We start from the raw sequence: 20,279 nt of genomic DNA on the forward strand, positions 1-20,279 counted from the left end.
AGCAAAAGTGCTCTGAGAACAAACACTCAAGAAAAAATTGTTTAAAGGGCTTTCCTGACAATAAAATGCAAATTTTATGACTATCTTGATAACAACAATGATTTTCCTAAAATAAAGGCAAGAAAAATGTATGCAAAAATATAATAATTAAAGAATTATATATGACTTTATTTTACTACTCATCCAAACATTGACAGCCTGTCAACAGAACATGCAGAAATGAAATCCTGCAGTATATGCTCTCTTTTTTCTGGCTTCTTTTGTTCAGAATAATATTGTAGGAGTCAATTGTTCATTCTTTTTTATCGCTGAGTAGCATTCCATTGCATAGATATACCACTATTTGTTTTTTCATTCACCCATTGATAACATTGGGCCACTAAATGTCTCTCTTTGGTTGGTGGGGGTTGCTTTTTCACCCATCTTTTGCCCTTGTAATTCATTGGCAGTGACCTCAGAGATCAGTAGGTCAGTGTCAACTCCTTTATGCAGGTTAGTAATGGGATATACACTGGCCTTACACTACATTGAGAAGAAAATGATCAAAACCCCAGTAGAAAAGTGTGCAAAGATAACAACACAGTTCACACACACATCCAAAAGGTATACAGAACTTTAACAAGTTCATGGTATCATCTATGGTGTATTCTTTGCAAATATGCTTAACTTGAATCAAGCCTCTAAACCTAGTTTTCAGTTTACAGGAAATACAGGGGATTGAGGAAGTAGTTAAAGAATACCATGAGGAAATAATCAGTCAAATCGAGAATGGGGTACATCCTAAAAGGCAAATGGGCAGGACTTTTCCAAAAGTGAATGTCTCTTGAAAAGATCAAAGGGGGAAAAGAATTGTTCCAGATTCAAAAAGACCACAGAGACATAAAAACCCAGTGCAACACATTAACATGTTGAATCAAGGATGGGAAAGAGGTGTAATGACATTTGGGAGACTATTGGAGAAACTTAAAAATTGAACACATATTATAGTAACAGTGAAATATTATTAATTTTCATATTTATGATAATGGTTCATCATTAAGTAGGAGAATATCCCTATTCTTAGGAAATTTATGCTTAACCATTTAGGGGTGAAATATTATGATATTTGCAATTTACCTTTTTTTTTTTTCCCCAAAGTCCCAGTAGATAGTTGTATGTCATAGTTGCACATCCTTCTAGTTGCTGTATGTGGGACGCGGCCTCAGCATGGCTGGAGAAGCAGTGCATTGGTGCGCGACTGGGATCCGAACCCGGGCTGCCAGTAGCGGAGCCTGCACACTTAACTGCTAAGCCACTGGGCCTGCCCATGATAAAATTTTATGATCTTTATTAGCTAACCGTTTTTTTCTGGAGTGGGAAGGTATAAAGGATTTGACTTTCTACCTGACACAGGTTTGTATTTTTGTATATATTTGTAAACAAACATTAATTATTTGTATAACATTAAGATGAGTTTATTTCATAAAAATAAAGATTGATGAAAAGAATATTTACTTATTATTAGAGAAAGAATATATACAGTAAAATATCTAGCTATACTAACAGACATTATCATAATAGAAAAAATCTGAATAGACATACTTTAATATATCATCAATTTTTGGTGATGGAATTGTGATTTCCTGTTGTTTATGTGTGTTTCACTATTTTAAAGCTGTTTCTATGACATTTATGTACCAATAATATTGATAATAATTCTAGAAAATTTCTGAGTATTTATGGAACACTTTACAAACAATTTTATTTTCTCCTGTACTTGCTTATTTTTTATTATAAAAAAATTTCAAACATATACACAAGTAAAGAGAATAGGATAATAAACTCCCATGAAACACTCATTTTTAACACTTTTCAACATATGGCCAATCTTGTTTCATCTCTCTACTCTGGTCTTGCATCTGCAGGCCATCCAGGACCAGTTCAACTGACCCCATCTCTTATCAACAGAGTGAATAAGAATTGCTTTTCAGAAAATCTGCAAAGTCACATAGCCAGGGCATGCACAGGAGAAGAAATCTTGACCTGAAATGACCATGGAACCAAAGATCCTCCTTCCCACAGAACCCAAGGACCAGGACACAATCAGAACTTGAAAGTTGGACTCTTATCAGAAGCAAAGGGTGCCTTATTCAGGAAGATCTGGTGTTAAATTTCCTTCCCCACCTCATCATAAATGTTTAGAACCCTGTCATAGATGTTTAAAACCTTACCATAAATGTTTGAAGCCCACCAATCAAACCCATCCCACTAGCATTTCTGTGTGCCAACCTGTTCTCCCTAGCCTCTTAAATTTCACCCCAAATCCTGAATCAGGAAGACAGATCTGAAGGCACATGCCCCCTGTTCTCCCTACAGATCCATCTTGCAGAATGAATCCGATCTCTTTTCCCAAAGGCTGATGCCATAGTTAATTGGCTTGTTTATGCACATCAGGCAAGTGAACCCCAATTTTGTGTGGTAATAGTCTAGACCCCCTTCACTTAGATTATTTTGAAGAAAATCATCTCATTTGAAGATATCACATCATTTCATCCAAAGGCATCTCAATATCTCTCTCTGAAAGATAAGAGTCTTTATAGATAAATAATAATACCACTGCACACTTAAAAAGTTAAATGAAATTCCAAGATCATCAAATAACATTTCTGTCTTTAAATTTCCCAGGCTGTCTCATAGTTTTTATTTTTGAGAGTTGATTTGTTTAATTCAGGATCCAAACAAGATGTACATATTTGTATATTTTTTACTTAATACTCGTAAGTACTCCTAGAGTTCATGTGATCATGTATGTATGTATACATGTTGCCATATTACAGGTGAGAAAAACAAGATTCAAGGAGGTTATAAGTAACTTGCCCAGGGTGGATGGCCTAATAAATGGTAGAGCACAAATGGAATAATTAAAATCAGAAAAAAATATTAGTGACCTGTTGTGAGATACAGGTTGGGGAATCTTCATCAGACAGATGGTGGTGTAAATCTCTGGAGTGGGTAAGACCACACAAGGAGTAGGTGTGGCCTGAAGAGATGACCAGAATATACCTCTCCACAATTCTCTGATGGTCATTGCATGGCATTTCCCTCCATTTATTTGTTCTTTCCCCAGAAAATATTAAATATGCTCTATTTTATTATAATCTCAACATTTATTATGTTGTAATTTTATTAGAGTTCATAGATTTGAAAGCATTTGGGTTCATTTTTAAGTCAGGAAACCTTCCTCTGTCTGGCATTAAAACCCATTATGGAAAAAAATTCCCATAGCTCTGTTCATTTCTTTTATCTATAGATTGGGGGCTAAAATTAATGGAATTAACCGATAGGTGGGAGAGCACAGAATTGAGATAGAATTACTCACCCTCACAGGTGCAAATTAATCCCCCAAATCCATTGTTCCACTTTGATTCCATGCTCTGGGCTAATTCCACCTAGGATTTATAATCAGTATTTCTCTTTCACATCTCCCACCAGAGGCATCCTGGCTTTTACCCCAACCGCTCCAGTGAAATTGCTCCCACTAATTTATCAGTGATCTGGTGTCCTAATTCACTGAATAGTTTTTCATTCCCTTTAAAGTTGTCTTGATCTGTCAGGCACATGACCCTGCTGATTGTCCTTTGACTGCTTCTCTCAGTCTCTTTGGCAAACAGCTGTTCCTCTGCCTGTCCCTTAGGACTCCTTGCTACCCAAGGATCTGCCCTTGGCCAGTGGTCCTCACTAGTATTCTGCCTCCACAGGACCCACAGGAAGCGAAACACAGTCCCCAAGGTCACATCTCACATGATAACATCTCACATTCAGAGATTCTGAAGCGGGGAGGGGGATGTTGGAGGTTTAGAGTCAGGTAACCCAAGGCAGGTGTTCCCAGGTGTCCCCCAGGAGGGTGTACTGGAATTCAGGGACATAGTCCTAAGGGAGGATGCCAGGAATTGCTGAGGGATTGGATGGGGAGTAAAGAATGAGAGAAATCAGAGAAGGTTTTTGCCTTAACTATTAGGAGAGTGGAGGTTCCCTGAACTGAGAGGGAGAAGACTGGGGGAGGAGCAGGTTCCTGGCAGTGAGAGTTGGGGAGACACAGTAAAATTTTACTGAAGAAACAGTAGAAATTGCAGAAAGACAGAAAGTACCAAGTGTGACTCCCCCAAAAGAAACTGAATTGCCAAAAGCCACGTGGGTGTCTCCATTGAGGAATGTAGGTGCCTCTGGAAAATATGTGCCTTCATCTTGTCTGTGTGTGTTGACCATGGGTAGTGGAGGAGGACTCAAGCAATGATCAAAGGGCTCCCATGCCATCCCAAACCCAGGAGCTTGGCCTCCTTAGAGGATTCCGTTGACATTTGTCCTAAGGGTGTGGTGAACCAGGATGTCGGAAAGCTACCGTAGTAGGGCAGATGAGAAATGCTGTGGACCTGATCTGGACCGATGTCAATGGATTACAAAGTGGATATACTTGAATTGGTGATCGATTGGTTATGGTGAGTGAGGGTGTGGAGAAGGACTCCAGGTTCATGGTGTGGACCTCTTGGTGATTGGAGGTGCCAGTTGTGAGACAGGAAACACAGCAGAAGATAGGTTTGGGAAAAAAGCAAAGTTAACTATTGGTCATATTGGGCTGTTGGTGCCATTGAGAGATCCAAGTAGAGACGTTCAGCGTGCTGTAGGAAATCCTGACATTTACTGGAGAGGTCTCAGCTAGAGGTAGAGAGTGGTAATCTTCAATCCATAGTTAGGTAAATCCAGTGGAGTAGATGAAATCCCACAGGCAGTTTTTGACAGTTGGCAGAGAGCCAGGCACGTGATCCTTTTGACTATGACAAGAGTCTTCATTTGCCAAAGGGCCTTTGCTGATCCAGTAAGCAGAAAAAAAAGTGTTACAGATGAGTCTATCTCTATTAGTGTCTAGACATTACATATTACACATTAGCGTCCAGACATTACATATTACAAACACACACACAGAAACACATCACTTTTCTGGTTGATAATCAAAAAGCTACATAACTCAGTGGATAAAGGCTGAAGCTCTTAATAGAGCTAGGTTTGAATCTACCACTTAAAAGGTAATTGAGCTCAGGGCTTGCTGTAGGATGGCTACAATATTAATACTGTGAAGACTGGTGAGTTAATAATACACAACAAGTATTTAGAAAGTGCCTGGCAATTGGTAAGAACAAATTACATATTAGCTATTATTATTTTGAGTGCTGATCATTTCTTCCATCTGTACTGCAGAACAAAAACTACATGCAATGACCCTACCATGAAACACAGAAACCTGATTATTCTAACCATGAAACTGTTTTTTTCAAAAAGTGTTCCCATGTTAAATGTATATTCTGGACCAAAAAGAATCATTGTCTTTGTGTCTTCCGCTCTCAACAAGAAGCCAAATGACCTCTACCACTCACCTAAAACTATTTCCAAATTTTATCAGTGATCTAGTGTCCACTACATTGAGATAGTTTCTGTATGAATTTTTTGTTGTTTTTTAAACTTTTCTTATCTTTTTAAATTGAGGTATAATTGGCATACAATATTATATTAGTTTCAGGTGCACAACCTAATGTTTCAATATTTGTATATATTGCAAAATGATAACCACAATAAGTCCAAATAACATCTGTCATGGTACATAGTTACAAAAATTTTTTCTTGTAATGCGAACTTTGAGGATTTACTCTCTTAGCAACTTTCAAATATGCAATACAGTGTTATTAACTATAGTCACCATGTTGTACATTACATCCTCGTGAATAATTTATAACTAGAAGTTTGTACCTTTTTTTTTTAATTTTCATTTATTTATTTATTTTTCCCCCCAAAGCCCCAGTAGCTGGTTGTATGTCATAGCTGCACATCCTTCTAGTTGCTGTGTGTGGGACGCAGCCTCAGCATGGCCGGAGAAGCGGTGTGTCGGTGTGCACCCAGGATCCGAACCCGGGCCACCAGCAGCGGAGCGCACGCACTTAACCGCTAAGCCACGGGGCTGGCCCTTGAAGTTTGTACCTTTTGACTCCCTTCACCCATTTCACTCACCTCCCTCCCCCACCCCTGGCAACCACCAGAACCAATCTATTCTCTGTATTTATGAGCTTATGTTTTTTTTTTTAGATTCCACATGTAAGTAAGATCATATGGTATTTGTCTTTCTCAGTCTGACTTATTTCACTTAACATACTGCCCTCAAGGTCCATCCATGTTGTCACAAATGGCAAGATTTCATTCTTTTTAATTGCTGAATAATATTCCAGTATATATATGTACATACATATATATACACACCACATTTTGTTTAACCATTCATTTATCAACGAATAATTATGTTGTTTCCATATTTTGTCTATTGTAAAAAATGCTGCATTAATATGGGGTGCATATATCTTTTCAAATTGGTGTTTTTGTTTTCTTTGGATAAATACCCGGAAGTGGAATTGCTGGATCATATGGTAGTTTTATTTTTAATTTTTTGAAGGAGCTCCATACTGTTTTCTATAATGGGTGGCCAGTTTACCTTACCACGAACGGTGAACAAGGATTCCCTTTTCTCCATATCTTTGACAACACTTGTTATTTCTTGTCTTTTTGATAATAGCCATGCTGACAGGTATGAGGTGATGTCTCATTGTGTTTTTGTTTTTTGTTTTTTTGCTGAGGAAGATTCCCTCTGAGGTAACATCTGTGCCAATCTTCCTCTATTTTGTATGTGAGTCATGGCCACAGCATGGCCACTGCCAACTGGTGTAGGTCTGTGCTCAGAAACTGAACCTGAGCTGCCAAAGCAGAGTGTGCTGAACTTAACCACTAGGCCACCGGGCCGGCCCATCATTGTGGTTTTGATTCACATGTCCCTGATGATTAGTGCAATTTGCTTTTTTTTTTTAGCAAATTTTTTTATTGATGTCTTAATCGTTTATAACATTGTGAAATTTTAGTTGTACATTATTGTTTGTTAGTCACCATATAAATGCCTCCCTTCACCTCTTGTGCCCACCCCCCAAACAGTTCTCTTTGCCTGTGTCTTAGTTTATCTTCCACATATGAGTGAAATCATGTGGTGTTTGTCTTTCTCTCTCTGGCTTATTTCACTTAACATAATACCCTCCAGGCCCATCCATGTTGTTGCAAATGAGACAATTTTGTCTTTTTTGATGGCAGAATAGTATTCCACTGTATCCATATACCACATCTTCTTTATCTGGGACACTTGGACACCCAAGACAAGGGACGCTTGTGTTGCTTCCACATTTTGGGTATAGCAAATAACATTGCAATGCACATAGGGGTGCAGAAGCCTCTTTGGAAGGTTAATTTCAGGTTCATTGGACAGATATCCAATAGTGGGATAGCAAGATCATAAAGTATTTCTATTTTTAGTTTTTTGAGGAATTTCCATACTGTTTTCCATAGAGGCTGCACCAGTTTGCATTCCCACCAGAAGTGAATGAAGGTTCCTTTTTCTCCACAAACTCTCCAACGTTTGTTGTTTTTTGTCTTGGTGATTATAGCCATTCTAATGGGTATAAGGTGATATCTTAATGTAGTTTTGATTTGCATTTCCTCGATGATTAGTGATGTTGGACATCTTTTCCTGTGCCTATTGGCCAAGGGAAATGGTAAGTATCTGTTGGGAAAGTATCTGTTCATATTCTCTGCCCATTTTATGATTGGGTTGTTTGTGGTGCACTTTGCTTTTTACACTTAAATATATCTAGATTTTTTTTCATACCCACCTACATGGATCTATTTCATCTATTGCGTTTAGCATTCTCTGCCTCTTCAATCTAAAGCCAAATGAGAGAGGAACCACTAGTGTACTTTATTTTTTTGTAAAGATTTTTATTTTAGAATTGCAAAAAATTCTTCTATTCCCACACCTTCCACATGAGAAATGGGGACTAAGAAATACACATGACTGTATAATGAAAACCCAAAAAGGACAACGCATCAGCCCCTCTCTTGGAGAGCTTTCTGGATTGGTGAAGAGATGGAGGTATTGGGAGAGTGGCATGCCCAGAGAGGGCATGGAAGCTCCATGTCCCTTCCCTCATACCTTTCTCTATGCATCTCTTCCATCTGGATGATCATCTGTATCCTTTATCATATCCTTTAATAAACTGGTAAACATAAGTAAGTGTTTCCCTGGGTTATGTGAGCCGATCTAGCAAATTAATTGAACCTAAGGAGAAGGTCATGGGAATCTCCGATTTATAACCTGGCAGTCAGAAGTACAAGTTGCAACCTGAGACTTGAGACTGGCTTCTGAAGTGGGGGTCGGTCTTGTGGGACTGAGCCCTTTACCTGTGAAATCTGATTCTATCTCCAGGTAGATAGTATCAGATTTGAGTTGCTGGTGGCCAAGAACTGCTTCTTCTTGTGGGGAAGCCTACACACACACACACCCTCACAGACACACACATTGGAATTGGTGCCAGGAACCCCTTTGTAGCGTGTTTTCATGTTGGAGGTGTTGAGAGGGTCAGTAGGTATTTCTTGGCAGTGTCCAGGATGGAGCTGTCCTCAGTCTACCAAATAATTTTCAAATATTTCAACAAGATACTAGGGCTTTACACTCTGTGTAGGACAATGGCCCTTTCCCTTGGTGCAAACTCCTTTTGGGTCCTTTTGTGTCCGGAATGAGTGTTTCGAATGGATCTCCATGGAGGAGGATGTCATCAATGTACATCACACGTGTGCTCCTGGAGAAAGTCGGATGCAGTTAGGACCTTGCCCGCAAAGATTGTGTGCCAGGACAAGGGTGTTGAGGATCCCATGATTTCCATGTATAGATGGATGGTATCCCTTTGGAGGTGAAGGCAAACTATGCCCAGGAAGCTGTTAAAATAAGCCCTGAACAGAACGTATTAGCCAAACCTATAATAGCCAGATATTTACCAGTTGCTAACTGGATAGAAGCCGTAGTTTCAATAATATTGGGTGGGACCTCAGCATTAAATTTGTGGTAATTCACTGTGAGATATCATTCATTCTTTTTAAGATTATGATCAAGTTTAAGAACAGGCCAAGTTGGAGCTAAAGAGAGAAACACTGGGGATAATCACCTGTAGTCTAAATAGATCTTGCATAATGGATTTTAATTCTTTTTTTGTTTTGTTTTGTTTTGTTTTTTGTTGAGGAAAATTTGCTCTGAGCTAACATCTGTTGCCTATCTTCCTCATTTTTTCTTTTTTTTTAGCTTGAGGAAGGTTAGCCCTGAGCTAACATCTGTGCCAATCTTCCTCTATTTTTCTTTTTGTATGTGGGACACTACCACAGCATGGCTAGTGAGTGGAGTAGGTTTGGGCCCTGGACCGGAAACTGGGCCACTGAAGCGGAATGCATGGAACTTTAACCACTTGGCCATGGGGCCGGGCCTGGATTTTAATTCTTGAATGCCCTGTTTAATCAACATTTAGACATATTATCTATTTTAATGAGGGTGGGAGCATCCATGGGGTCCCATTTGTGAAGCCACTTTCTAAGTGCCAAAGACTTCGTTTAATTTTAATTTATTACACATCAGGTCAGAATAACCAGGCCTTCTCTGTGATATTTTAGGGCAATGTACATTATGCTCACGGGAATTTAGGCAAGGCAACAGTTCTGATGGTTAAGATGAGACGTATCCTTTTGATCTCTATTTTGTGTTTGGCAACATCACTAAGATTATGAGCAGTGCCTTGATTAAATTAGAGGGATCCCCGGGTATAGCTAATTTGAGGACGACCACTGATGGTGGTCATGAAGATTTTACAAAGGATGTGTTTAAGCAGATGCTGAAGTTAAAACTGCATCTACGCTATAGGTGAACAAAAGCCTATTCATCTTTTTTGTTGTATAAATTATTTTAGTACATTAGGAATTTCCAATTAGGTCAAATTAGGGACCTCTGTTCCAGTTTTTTCTTTCCTCCCCATGAATCCAGCTCCCTCCCTCTCCCTTTTTTTCTTTTCTTTTCTTTCCCTTCTTTCCTTCCTCCTACCCCTCCTTCCTTCCTTCTTTTCTATTTTTCTGTCTTCTTTCTTTGGCCACTGGATATAGTTCAGGGGCTGATCTTCTCTTCCCAGCTCATATATGTAAGTTTCTCACTCCAGAGAACCTCACATCAGTGTGATCAAGGTCAGGGCCCCCTCTATGGCCATGGCTGGTTTCCAGATTTTAAGGACCAGGGGCTTAAGTCTGGTGTGAATTAACACGTTCAGTGTGCCACAGGGGACCTTGGGTGTTTTGCCCTGTAACCTAGAGAATCAGGATCTTTGTTGTGACAGAGGCATAGGCAGATGCAGCAGAAGTAGCAAAGGCATCTTGGAGGGTCCTAGTGAGCTGTCTGCTTTAGGAGTGTGGACTTCAAATCTTCATATAATGCTGGTTATTTACAGAGTGACTGCTCTTGCTCCACACGAGTGACTTCTCAGTGGGGCAGGATATCTCACAGGTAGAGTCTTTCCCGAGTGCTCTATAGAACAGGAGCCCATATCCAATTGAGACACACAACCAATCGGTCACAGAGTCTTGCTCCTAAAACTACATCAGTCACAGCTGATGCCAGGAAAGACACACAATTCATTCTAAGACATATAGGGAGGTCTGGACTGAGACACATGACCCAGAACCACGTTCAAGAGGAGCTCCATCCATGCTCTTATCCCTGAAGGCCAATAATGATGAAACCCTCTGATGTAGGACAGTTACATCTAGAACAGAGCCTCAGCAGAGCTCAGCAAATGCAGCACAAGGCAGCACAGCTGAAGGTGCACGCTGGCCTTGGGCAGCAGAGCCATTACAAGCCGCAGCCAGAGGAGAAGGCCCTGGTGCTGGTGCTGCACACTGAATAATCCTCTGCACAATGCCAGTTGTCGGGACCAGCTTGCCTAGCCAGGGTGGACCCTATCCCAAATTTGATACAAATGTCGAAACTGATGATGCCACACACTCCAGAAGATATGAAAAGGTTTATCACTCAAATAATGAGTTTTATGGCTCTCAGAGTGGGGCCAAAATGACTTGAGGGCCTAGGGAAGGGAGACTAGCTTGAGGTGTTTGTGCTGGTTGCTGGGTGGGGCTGCTGTGAGGCTTCTGGCACTCCTAGGGGCTTGCTGGGTTTGAACTGCCCACCTGCACCAGAGGATGGAGCACCCACGCTTTCTCATCAGCTTTGCCAGGTGTGAGGAAAAGGGGAAGAGAGAATGATGACTCCTAAAAGTGTTCCGCAGTCAAGCATCAAAAATGGACTCAAAATCTTTATTACAACACCCTCCAAGAACACAGGAAGAAAATAGAACCACATGCAGAAAGGTCCTTCAGGTAGTTCATCGTTCGTCTAGGACCATACTGATTGTAAGAGATTTTGAAGAAGGCCCAATAGAGAAATAAGGCATAAGTTTTCCTGTAAACGTATCAGTGAGTGTATACAAATATGACCTGCTATTCCAATTATAATATGAAACTTCTCCCAACTCATAATCCAGAAAGACACCTATCCGCACGGCTTGTCCCGTGTGCTGTGTACCCCATGTCCTAGTGCACCGCTGAAATTGCCCCCATCCATCCTTTGGGCGTGGTGGAATGTGAGCGTTGCTGCAGAAATTTTTACACACACCTAAGGACCATTCACCTGTGCCTCTTAATTCTACCTGCCAGAAATGCCTGCCAGCATCAAATCCCTCACAACTCAGGACAGCTGGGTAATAAGTAAATGCTTCATGGTGGTCAAGACAGTTTGCTTCTGTTGTTCTATATATCACACTTTTTCTGTCTTTTGAGATAATAAGATTGGGATGGGCAGTTTCAGGATCTAACGTCAAATCTACCTGAAACGTGCTCATCATGTTTTGCAGGCCAAAATAATGTGGCGGGAAATTGCAACTCTCTTTCTTTAATTCATAGGAAAAGACGGCTGGGCATTTTAGGTGTTCATACCTGTTGTGGATACTTTCAATGCCTGTCAGGAACTCCAGGTCTCCCTGGGAACATTTCTCTGTTATTTCACTTAACAGATTTTGTAGCCTGGACGTGTGGTTTGAAATTTGGCTTATGTATTGGGTTAGTTTTTCTTCAACATCCTTCTCTTGCATAAGCAGCCTGCCATGAATTGCAACTTGCTCCTTTCTCAGGAAATCGTTAAGTTCTTCAAATTCAGAGCATAACTCTCTCCTCCATTTTTTCATCTTCCACTGAACTTCAGTGAGAGATTTTGAAACTTGGATTTCACGCCCCAATTCAGCGTCTTCAATCTGCTTCCTCAGGGGCTTGATGTAGCTTCTGAGCTTCCTCCTGTGACTAGCTGCAGCTTGTTCAGTGGGCGTCAGGGGGTGATCCCGGTGGTCAGAGGAGACCCTGCACTGGGGACACAACAGCTCCAGGTCCTCCTCACAGAACAGGGCCAGAACCTGATTGTGCTTCTCACACAGGGGCTTCTCTTCCTGCCCTTTCCTCTTGCTGCTCGTGGTGGGAAGCTGCTTAACAATTTCAGTCAGGTGACCTAACTGGGGGTTCTTCTTGAAGCTCCTGTCAGGGCAGTGGTGGAGGCAGATGGGACAGGGGAAGATGTCCTGTAGGTCTTCCCAGCACTGGTGGATGCATAAGAGACAGAAGTTGTGCCCACAGTGAATGGTCACTGGATCTCTCAGGTAATCCAGGCAGATGGGGCAACTGGCCTCTGCTTGGAGGTCAGCCAGGGAGGCTGCAAAGGCCATTGTGCAGGGAGGGTGTCTGTCTGAGGAGATTCTCTTCAGTAAATATGATTCTCAAGGAACTAGGAAAAGTGAGAAGCCGACGTGTCGTCAGCAGTCACCCTCCTGAAGACAGCCTGAAGTCTTCCCAGGATCCCAGGCAGCTATAACCCCACAAGCCTGTTTCTGCTTCCTTCCCTTCAGCTCTAGAAGCAGCTGCCAGGAGGAGATATGGCCCAGGCAGTCACTCATCCCCTGGCTCTGGATCACCTTTATTCCAATTCATCTTGGCTTGTTAGTCCTCTTTGTCAGCAAAGAGCTGCAACTTCAAGAAGTGATGGAAATTAATGACCATGTAGGGAATTCCAGATGTTGACACTCAACAAGACAATTGACCGGATTTCTTCAACATAAAACAGCAAAGAAAAAGCAGTAAAATATATATTAACGTAATGAAGGACATGTATATCAGTGACAAAGATTTACCTAAGTTATTTTTCTGATCCAAATACATATATTTCTAAGGCATAAAAATACGAATAAGTCAATTGGAATAGTGGAACTCACATTATTTTTAAAAATTCTTGATTATTAACGATTTTATGACCTTTTTATTAAAAAGAGGCTCTCTCAGGACATACAACTTATAAATACATATGCACCAACACAGGAGTACCGAAGTGCATAAAGCAACTATTAACAGACGTAAAAGGAGAAATTAACAGCAACACAATAATAGTAGGGGACCTCAATGCCCCACTGACATCAATGGATAAATTATCCAAACAGAAAGTCAACAAGGAAATAGTGGAATTAACTGAAAAACTACATCAGATGGACTTAATAAATATATAGAGAACACCTTCCAAAAACAGCAGAATACACATTCTTCTCAAGTGCACAGGGAACATTCTCAAAGATAGACCATATGTTGGGAAATAAGGCAAGCCTCAACAAATTTAAGATTGAAATCATACTAAGCATCTTTTCTGACCATAATGCTATGAAACTAGAAATCAACCAGAAGAAAAAAGCTGGGAAAGTGACAAATAAGTGGAGACTAAACAACATGCTACTGAACAACAAATGGATCAGTGAAGAAATTAAAGAGGAAATCAAAGACTATCTGGAGACAAATGAAAATGAAAAACCACCATGCCAATTCATATGGGATGCAGAAAAAGTGGTCCTAGGAGGGAAATTCATAGCAATAGAGACCCACCTTAACAAACAAGAAAAATCCCAAATAAGCAATTTTAAACTACACCTAATAGAATTAGAAAAAGAATAAACAAAGCCCAAAGTCAGCAAAAGGAGGGAAATAATAAAAGTTAGAGCAGAAATAAGTGAAATGGAAACCAAAAAAATGGTAGAAAGGATCAATGAAACTGAGAGCTTGTTCTTTGAGAAGATAAACAAAATTGACAAACTCTTGGCCAGACTCACTAAGAAAAAAAGAGAGAAGGCTCAAATAAATAAAATTAGAAATGAAAGAGGAGGTATTACAACGGATACCACAGAAATACAAAGAATTATAAGAGAATACTTTGAAAAACTATATGCCAACAAATGGGACAATCTAGAAATGGATAATTCTTAGACTCATACAACCTCCCAAAACTGAAACAAGAAGAAATAGAGAATCTGAATAGATCAATCAGAAGTAAAGAGATTGAAACAGTAATCAAAACCCTCCCCAAAAATAAAAGTCCAGGGCCAGATAGCTTCTCTGGAGAATTCTATCAAACATTCAAAGATGGTTTAATACCTACCTTCTCAAACTATTCCAAAAAATTGAAGAAGACAGAACACTTCTTAACATATTCTACGAGGCCAACATCACTTTAATCCCAAAGCCAGACAAAGACAACACGAAGAAGGAAAATTACAGGCCGATATTGCTGATGAACATAGATGCAAAAATCCTCAAGAAAAGTTGGCAAATAGAATACAGCAATACATTAAAAAGATCATACACCATGATCAAGTGGGATTTATACCAGGGACGCAGGGATCGTTCAACATCTGCAAATCAATCAGTGTGATACACCACATTAACAAAATGAGGAATAAAACCCACATGATCATCTGAATAGATGCAGAGAAAGCACCTGACAAGATCCAACTTCCGTTTATGATAAAAATTCTCAATGTTGAAAGCCTAGAAATAAAACCACACATCTCCAGACTGCTAATCTTTGACAAAGGAGCCAAGAATATACAATGGAGAAAGGAAAGTCTCTTCAATAAATGGTGCTGGGAAAATTGTTCTTTATGCAAAAGAATGGAAGTAGACCATTATCTTTCTCTGTACACCAAAATTAACTCAAAATGGATTAATAACTTAAATGTAAGACCAGAAACCATAAAACTCCTAGAAGAAAACATATGCAGTACAATCTTTGACATCAGTCTTAGAGGATCTTTTCAAATACCAAGTGCACTCAGGCATGGGGAAGAAAAGACAAAATAAGCAAATGGGACTACCTCAGACTACAGAGCTTCTGCAAGGCAAAGGAAACCAGGAACAAAATGAAAAGACAACTCACCAACTGGGAGAAAATATTTGCAAATCATATATCTGACAAAGGGTTAATTTCCAAAATATATATAGAATTCATACAACTCAACAACAAAAAAACAAAAAACCCGATCAAAACCGGACAGAGGATGTGAACAGATATTTTTCCAAAGAAGATATAGATGGCCAACAGGCACATGAAAAGACGTTCAACATCACTAATTATTAGAGAAATGCAAATCAAAACTACAATGAGACATCACCTTACACCTGTTAGAATGGCTGTAATTACCAAGACAAAAAACAACGAATGTTGGAGAGGATGTGGAGAAAAGGGAACGCTCATATACTGCTGGCAACTGCATACTGAATGCAAACTGGCACAGCCACTATGGAAAACAGCATGGAGATTCCTCAAAAAATTAAAAATTGAAATACCATACGACCCAGCGATCCCACTACTGTGTATTTATCCAAAGAACTTGAAATCAACAATTCAAAGAGACTTATGCACCCCATGTTCATTGCAACATTATTCGCTATAGCCAAGATGTGGAAGCAACCCAGTGCCCAACAACTGATGAACGGATAAAGATGTTGTATATTTATACAATGGAATACTGCACAGCCACAAAAAAGGACAAAACCATCCAATTTGCAACAACATGGTTGAAGCTTGTGGGTATTATGTTAAGTGAAATAAGCCAGACAGAGAAAGACAAACACTGTATGATTTCACTCATGTGTGGAAGATAAACAAACACATGGACAAAGAGACCATATTAGTGGTTACCAGAGGGGAATGGGGTTAAGGGGTGGGCATAAGGGGTAAAGGGGTTGGGCCGGCCTGGTGGTGAAAGTGGTTAAGTGTGCATGCTCCGCTTCGGTGGGCCTGGGGTTTGAGGTTTCGGATTCCAGGCGCGCACCGACTCACCACTTGTCAAGCCATGCTGTGGCAGTGTCCCATGTAAAGTAGAGGAGGATGGGCACGGATGTCAGCTCAGGGCCAATCTTCCTCAGCAAAAAAAAAAAAAAAAATTAAAAAAAATGGAGGATTGGCATCGGATGTTAGCTCAGGGCTGATCTCCCTCACACAAAAAAAGAGGGGCGTAAATGGGCACATATATATGGTGACTGACAAATAAGAATATACAACTGAAATTTCACAATGTTATAACTATTACGACCTCAAAAAAAAAAAGCCCTCTCCATTAGACATCATAGTGCGGTATTTACACATAAACAAACATGTGTCTGGGGTTTGCTTCATAATATTGATGGGCAGATGAATTGGGACATAATTTTATAGATGGCTACATAAGGTTGATTGTACTATTTTCTCTACTATTTTATGTGCTAAGATGTTGTCTAATAAAAAACATTCTTTAAAAGGCTAACCATTTTTGTCAATCTTATTGCTGCCCCCATTCCAGCCAAGCTGGAATATTCATGTGCCTGTTGGCCATCTATATATTGTCTTTGGAAAAATGTCTGTTCATATGCTCTACCCATTTTTGATCGGGTTGTTTGTTTTTTTTGTTGTTGAGTTGTATGAGTTCTCTCTTTTTTCTTTGAGGCTCATCTTTCACTTTCCCTTCATTTCAAAGCTCTGAGATCCTTGATTCTCCCCTCTTTGTCTTACAGTTGACATAAAACTGCCCTCATGCTCCTTCCACTCCAACTCCATCTCCTTCCTGGTCTCCACTCTTCCAACCCCACATAAATCTCCCAAATCAAGATGAATTCAGTTTGTGGCAAGAGTGAGGCCAGGCATAAGGATTCTATCAGCTAATATCATGGAGTCACTGTCTACAACCACAGCTGGAACTCGCCCCTCTTGCCCCTCAAGCACCCCATCTTCCTCTGAACCCACCTACATTAACCACTCTCCTGGCCAGAATGTGTCTTCAAAATGAATGTAGTCAACACTTTCTCAGAGCATCCTCCCAGGCCACCCTGGTTAGGTCTGTTTCCCATTTTCCACCCTCCTGGGCCAGGGGTGAGGTGCCCTGACAGCGTCACCCCACTACTAGTTTCTGCCCTTGTGGTCGGTGACTCTCCCACCTCCCTGCCCCGCCCAAGGCTGCTATCCCTTCCCAGAGTCTAGGCTTACCTGCACCTGTGGTCCCAGCTGCACACAACGATGCCCACTCTATGTGGTTCCTGAGTCTACCCACAGTGGGGAGCTTCTCTTATATCCCCAAGGCAGGGATGGTGCTTCCCTCAGGACCAACTCACACGGCCAACTTCTCTCCTGGTGAATCAGTGGAATCCTCCTTGATCTGCATCAGAACACGCAACACAGCACAACCTCTCCATTTAGCACTGAGTTCTGAATCTGGCTCCTTTCAGCCTTATAATCCTGTAGGGTGTTTCCCTTCCTTTATCCCATTGGACAGACTGCAGATGCAATCAGCCTGGAGGAAAGGACAGGCCCCTGATGACATTTCCCATCATCCTGTCTGATGGAATCTTCTTCACAAGGGCTTGGGTAGGGGGTGGGGGTGGGGTGGAAGATTTGACTCACTGTCTCTTGTTTTCACCTCCTAGGACTTCTCCACTGAAACTCCTCTGATTTAATCAGTGATCTGATTTCTGGGTAAACTGAATACTTTGAAAAGACCTCATCTTGACTTCCTCAAGCAGGCAGCTGCATGAATTGGTGACTAGCCTTGCTCTGTTCCTTCTCAGGCAGTTTTAATTCCTTCTGTCCCTTAAAGGGGGTGTTTCTAGAGTGAGTCCTTGCCTCTGTCTTCTGGATTCACAAACTCATTCCGAAATTCTCAACTTCCACAGGCTCACGTGCAGCAGACAAGCTTCCAGTAACATCTCTCCTTTCCCTGCTCCTTCTAGAGGTGGGGGCTTTGTAGGGATGTTGGAGAAGAGAGGGAGGGGCTGATGCCCGGATAGTGCCAAAGCAGCTGTAGGACCAGGCTTCCCTAGGTGGAATGTATCCTAATTTTGCTTTGGAGGACCTGGGCATATAGTTGAAATAAGTCCTCCTTGGTGACTCTGGCATTTTGTGCTATCCTTGGTAATCTCCTCCACAGCACATGGTTTCAGCTGTTACCCAATGACAATCTACACCTCCAGGCTTGATATCTGTCAGTATGTTTTCATTAATATGGACATCTACCTGACATCCTATTCACTGACAGCTCATTCACTCCTATATTCATTCAACAACCTTGTTGAGTGCTCGCTAGGCATGGAGTCTCACTAGCAGCCTGGAACACAGGGGTAACTGAACATTTCCCACCAGCAGGGAGAGACAGTGCAGAGTGGGGAGAGATGAGCCACAGAAGAAAGGTTCGGGACTCCTCTTCATGAGGACGGCCAACTCCTGAGAGGAGAGCATGAGAATTTTCCTCTGTCAGGAGGACAAATGCCTGCACTCTACAACTCTCTGCTGTTATGGTTTTCACAAAGTCAAATGATATTCTGTGCGTGACAGAAAGCCTCACACGGTAGATTGGAGTCACACAGTGATTCCCCATCTCTATCTGCCTGTTTGGAGTTAATTGCTGTTGATGGCTTCTTTTTGAAACTTCCCAAAGAGTCTATGTATGTATGAGAAAAGAGCCCATGAGCAGGAGTCTGTGTAGAGAAGAGTCCTATTTGTTTATCTCCAAATAGGGGTAACCTATGTGTTCCGTTCTACAAATGTCTATTTGTCATTTATTTTCGTCTATTTCACCATAGATCATGCTGTTTTACAGTATATTGCCAAACTGAAGGAAAAGTCTGAATGGGAAATATAAGTAGGATGGATGTTTTCTGAAGAAACTGTAGGCACTCTCCTCTTCTAGATTAATGTTTCCCACAACGTATTTGGCTCTCTCTTTGTTCCCCGAGAATAGCTCTCATTTGTGTAGTTATTAACCATGTTCTGGGCGCTGTGTGAAGTGCTTCACCTAAACATCCAATTGAATTTATGCTTCACTACTGAGAGGTGGTGCTGATCACTTCTCATATAAAGAAGTGGAAAGTGAGTCGTGGGATAGGTAATTCGTCCAGGGTCATAGGCTCCCTCCTCTGTCTTCCCCCAGCACCCTTTCTGTCCTTCCACATAGACGTCAAAACACTTCTGGGTTCCTTGATTGTATTGGTGACTAACTTGGCAATTTTGTATTTAAGATTACACCCCAAGTTAATATTATAATTCTGCTAGACTTTTTCAAACAATACATGATTTTTGTATTTGAGGAAACAGGTGCTCAAAGAATTAAGGGAGAGAGCTTCTAACCACTTCCAGTTTGGCACTGCACAATTCAAATGGGTTTTTTCTGAAACTCTCAAAAATATTAATATGCCTCAGTTTATCTTTTAACAGTACCTTACAATTAATTCAATCGTGAAAACTGTAATTAATACATGAAAACTTTGTGCCCAGAGATTAGGACAATATAAATGTTCAATAATTGTTTGCTGGTTTAAAAAAAGAAAAAAGAATTAAGTATATTTAAATTTTTATTTTTATTTATTTTTATTATGGTAAAAAACATAAGATTAAATTTATCATCTTAAACTGTATATTTTTACATTTTTAAATATACAGTTTTGTATATGAAATATATTCACATTGTTGTACAGCAGATCCTAGTACTTTTTTTTTTTGTGAGGAAGATCAGCCCTGAGCTAACATCCATGCCAATCCTCCTCTTTTTGCTGAGGAAGACTGGCCCTGAGCTAACATCCGTGACCATCTTCCTCCACTTTATGTGGGACGCCGCCACAGCATGGCCTGACAAGCGGTGCATCCGTGCGCGTCCAGGACTCGAACCTGGGCCGTCAGCAGCGGAGCGAGCACACTTAACTGCTACACCACGGGGCCGGCCCTCTAGTACTTTAGTCTCATCTTGCAACACTCAAACTCTATATCCTTAAACACTACTTCTCCATCCCTCCTCCCCTTAGCCCTTGGTAACCACCTTCTACTTTCTGTTTCTATGATTCTGTGGTTTTTTTCTTTTTTTAAATAATTTTTTGTATTTATTTTTTTCCCCAAAGCCCCAGTAGATAGTTGTATGTCATAGCTGCACATCCTTCTAGTTGCTGTATGTGGGACGCGGCCCCAGCATGGTGGGAGA

General features: G+C 40.8%; 1 protein-coding gene across 1 annotated transcript; it reads right to left on the reverse strand.

Annotated features, from left to right (window-relative positions):
* Positions 1 to 10,980: 10,980 nt before the first annotated feature.
* LOC101404380 (tripartite motif-containing protein 75-like) lies at positions 10,981 to 13,067 on the reverse strand. The gene has a single exon (XM_004433463.2). It carries the CDS (start codon positions 12,690 to 12,692, stop codon positions 11,307 to 11,309), a length of 1,386 nt encoding a protein of 461 aa, XP_004433520.2. The 5' UTR covers positions 12,693 to 13,067; the 3' UTR covers positions 10,981 to 11,306.
* Between the last annotated feature and the right edge of the window lie 7,212 nt (positions 13,068 to 20,279).

Source organism: Ceratotherium simum, chromosome 12, assembly GCF_057802395.1.
Source record: "Ceratotherium simum simum isolate JZ-2026a chromosome 12, ASM5780239v1, whole genome shotgun sequence".
Lineage (NCBI taxonomy): Eukaryota > Metazoa > Chordata > Mammalia > Perissodactyla > Rhinocerotidae > Ceratotherium > Ceratotherium simum.

Bases quoted from the DNA above. Each gene is read 5' to 3' on its own strand.
- LOC101404380 (XM_004433463.2), bottom strand. From the start codon at position 12,692: ATGGCCTTTGCAGCCTCCCTGGCTGACCTCCAAGCAGAGGCCAGTTGC.